The following is a 3,873-nucleotide window of genomic DNA, read 5'->3' on the forward strand; positions in this document are numbered from 1 at the left end:
CCGATTGTTCAATCCTGTTTTGATGCTTAAATAATTTGTTTTCTGATGCTGATTTGTGTTTTATAAATAAAACCTTGTAAATTGGCCATTTTATAAAGAAGTAATTTGTTAGCTGCCATTAAACTGCAAAGAGCCTAGTCATGGTGTAGAAAAAAACTCAGGGATCATACAACTACAACATCAAAAAAATCAAGGTGGGTTTATATAAAGAAACAAAATTGAGGTTTAAATTCCCCTTTTCCACTTGAAGCAAATTTATCTTAAGTGCACCATGAACTTTGATTTGAGAAAAAAAAACCTTTGGATGTCAGCAGTGCTCCTTTATGCAAAAACAATCTTGCAATTGAGAGAAACAATTGGAAGAGACCACCGTAGTGGTAGTTTGATAAAATTGAGCAATCAGCTATTGCACAGCTTGACTAAGAACTTGGTGTTCATGAATGTTTTGAATAAACAAATATGTGTGATTTGCTTATGCAGTAGAAAAATAGTGGGCATTAATGTTATTTATGCCCTTTTAAAGTGATGATATTTATTCACGCTATTCCCAATATTAACCTACTTCAAACACCATCAAACTTTAAAAGCCTGCTGTAAAATTACATTTTCTCACAATTATTTCAGACACAATACCTTTACAAAGATTTGTAAATGTACATCTGCCATAAAATACCAATTCAAACTTTGTCTTTTAATCTACACAGGCAACACATATTTTTTTTTTCTAAAATTCTGATTTCATAAAAAATATTAAACACAATATAAGACAATGTTTGTTTAAAATCAAATGTTTTTTTAAAGCAAAATTTCTTGTTAATACTTCAAAGCTCTTAAAATAAAGAAATATGAGGTATAATTTACGTTTCCAGCATTAGGTTTCCCCCAAGTAGTTGGTGTTAATCACCTTTCAAAGCTGTGAACAATGAGGAGCAATTGCCACTACCTGGTTGAGCAGCAGCTGATGATTACCTATAAAGAGGAGGTGGAAAGGGAATGCTGTAGAACAGCGGTGCTGCATGAAGTTGTAGCCTCTGAGGAGGTTTGGGTGCTGCTTCTCAGTTAACAGCAATGGCTCCTGGGTTCATTTTGTGGTATGTATTGTGTTGATGAAAAAAAAAGTTAATATATCAAATTGTTTTTAAGTTGATCTCATGATTTTACTTACAGGGTTTCTTGGGCTTTATTGTTTAGAAGTGACATTGTTTCAACTAATGGTAAGCATTCAAGCATTCCCATCTTGTCAATATCCAACAATGGCACTGATTTTATTTTTCTTTTTATATAGAGGGTTCATATCGTCTCTCACATCCTTCGAGAAACCTTCATGATGATGATGATGGAGGATCTACCCTATCATTTGATGAGGGAAATAAGGAAGCTGAGGAGATGCGTAATCTAAATTCAGTTGTCTATGCCAGTTATAATATGCCCACCTTAAAAGAACCACTTACTGTGGTCCCAACTGGACAAAGACTACCGGAGATGCAGAGCAGCATTCACTTAGAAAAAATGGCTAATGCTGGGTCAAGAAATTGGGAGCCAAATTATTTTAATCCAATTACGTTTCCTTTAAACCATGGCAACCAGGCTGCTGATCAGACACAGTCCAAGCTACCAATTGTCCTTCCACAGTCAAATCCCCTGACTGCTTTTACAAATGTCAAACCTGTCCCTCCAAGACCAAGTGAAATGAGCAGTGCTGTCCAAATGACTAATCTAAAGCCAAATCCTCCTTCATCCTCTTGGTCTGTGGTTTCTTCTAGCTTGCAGTCTAAGCAACCTGTACCCTATGGTAGTGACAATACTGTGTCACCTGTTCACTACCAGAATCCAGATAAAGGTTCCAGTCAAAGCAGAACGGCTTCGGACAAAAGCCAGAGCCCGCTCTTTGAGGGAGCTTCTAACTACAACACTGGATCTGGTCAGATGCAGACAAAGTCTTCATTTTTCCACTCTCAATCAAGTCCACCAGATCTTCTGAGACGAGGTGAAACCAGCCATGCCGTCAACTTGAAACCTACCACATCATCTGACTCTTGGTCTGTGGTTCCTCCAAGCTTGCAGTCTAAGCAACCTGAGACTTCTATAAGTGACAAAGCTGTGCCACCTGTCAAATACCTGAAAATCAGCTCCAGTAAAGGCAAAATTGGTTCAAGCCCACTATTTGAGAGAGGTTCTAACTACAACACTGGATCCAGTCATCTGGTTTCTCAGACACAGCCCAAGCCTGTTGACTCTGATTCAAACCAAAACATTGACTATACGAGCAGAGAACTTGTTCCTCCAAGCCAACGTGGAACAAGTCACGCAATCCAAAAAACTAATTCCCAGCCTAGCCACATCTCAATGATTCCTCCTAGGTACCAATCCAAGATGCCTGTGGCCCCTGGTGGTGACCATGCTGTGCTACCTGTCAAATACCAGAAGCCCAGTTCCAATCAAGGTGGAATTGGTTCAGGTAATTACAGCACTGACACTGGATCCAATCTGTTGGTTGGTTTTACGCAGCGAAAGCAGTCCATCGTCCTGGCCCAGTCAAACCCGCAAGGCACTCTTACAAGCCATGGACCCTTCTCTCCAAATTTGAGTGGAACTGGTTCTGGAAGCCAAATGGCAGATTCAAAGCAAGGCTACGCTTCAACTTCTTGGCCCATGGCTTCTCCAAGCAGTTCGTTTGAAAAACCATTAATCTTTGGAAGTAATCCAGCTGAACCACTGTCCAAGTACCAAAGACTTGACACTGGTTCAAGTCAAACTGGAACGGGTACAGGTGACAGCTCAACACCACTCCTCGAGGGAGCATCTGACCACACTAACGCTGGCGGCAGATTCATTGTTGATCCTGTACATCTATTCCAAGGTCCCTCAAGGACTCGGGACAGTTATGCAAAAAAGTTGGTCTCTCCAAGCTTTGACCAAAGTCCATTGAAGCATTACAAGCCAAACTTTTTGTCACAATCCCTGCCTGTGGCAACATCTCTCTCAGATGTGAGGCTACCTGTGAGTGGTAAAGCAGAAACGCCTGTTTCAGCCATCAATTACCAGAAATCTCAGTATGATTACAATCCAAGCAGAGGTGGTTTAGATGAAAATCCAAATCTCCCAGCAGGACAAGGTTTCTATAACTCTGGGAACCGTGGAACTTTATCTGGTCTTGGCCCCAAACCAATGCCTGTTAAACCCCCTCAAAAATCTTCATCCCCGGAAACTGGAAGCTGGCATGGTCAAGGCAATTTCCTTCATGGATCATCAAATACGGACTTGTGGCCACAGAAGAACCCAATGAAATTGTTTTCAGACTTGCCAGAATCTAAAAGTTACAGCCAGAGTAACTTTATTGCTGCTGGGCCATCAACTGCTTTTGCCTCTCCAATGTGGGAAACTACAATCCAAAGCCCAGAAACCCAAGCAAAGGAAGACTGGATGTTTCCCACTTCTGGTGTCTTTGACAACTGGAACCTCGCGTTTCCTCAAGTGGGCTACCAGCTGCAAAACTCTCCGGCCAAAATCCAGAAAGATGTTGCCTATCAGCCTGTAAGCGGTGTACCTGTGAAGAAGCGTATTGTCCACTCAAGAAATGGCTACAAAAGGGAAAGGATTGCTTTATCCAAAGCTGCTTACAATCCAAAATATGACCTTCCACTGGCTCAGGATACAATGGCTAACCCCTTCAAAAGACTTCCACAACAAAACCCCCAACCAGTATTTAAATTCTAAAGGTAAAGTTTATTTTTACTTGCATGTAAACTGACTTTTCATTGTCACATTTACACTTTTTGTTTTGCAGATCAACCTGTGGATTTCCCTTTAAAGAATAAAACTTTTCTGTACAAAATTGTTCTTGGTATATTTTTTTTTTTTTTTTTTTTTTTT

At 40.4% G+C, this 3,873-nt stretch overlaps 1 protein-coding gene across 1 annotated transcript; it reads left to right on the forward strand.

Annotated features, from left to right (window-relative positions):
- Positions 1-939: 939 nt before the first annotated feature.
- LOC112145927 lies at positions 940-3,835 on the forward strand. The gene is made up of 4 exons (XM_024271416.2): positions 940-1,091; positions 1,168-1,214; positions 1,286-3,719; positions 3,788-3,835. Exons 1-3 carry the CDS (start codon positions 1,069-1,071, stop codon positions 3,715-3,717), a joined length of 2,502 nt encoding a protein of 833 aa, XP_024127184.1. The 5' UTR covers positions 940-1,068; the 3' UTR covers positions 3,718-3,719; positions 3,788-3,835.
- Positions 3,836-3,873: the final 38 nt, after the last annotated feature.

The sequence above is a fragment of the Oryzias melastigma genome, linkage group LG8, assembly GCF_002922805.2.
Source record: "Oryzias melastigma strain HK-1 linkage group LG8, ASM292280v2, whole genome shotgun sequence".
NCBI lineage: Eukaryota > Metazoa > Chordata > Actinopteri > Beloniformes > Adrianichthyidae > Oryzias > Oryzias melastigma.

Coding starts and splice junctions, on each gene's coding strand:
- LOC112145927 (XM_024271416.2), top strand. CDS start 1,069: ATGGCTCCTGGGTTCATTTTGTG. Junction 1,092..1,167: donor GCTCCTGGGTTCATTTTGTG/GTATGTATTGTG, acceptor TTTTACTTACAG/GGTTTCTTGGGCTTTATTGT. Junction 1,215..1,285: donor TGACATTGTTTCAACTAATG/GTAAGCATTCAA, acceptor CTTTTTATATAG/AGGGTTCATATCGTCTCTCA.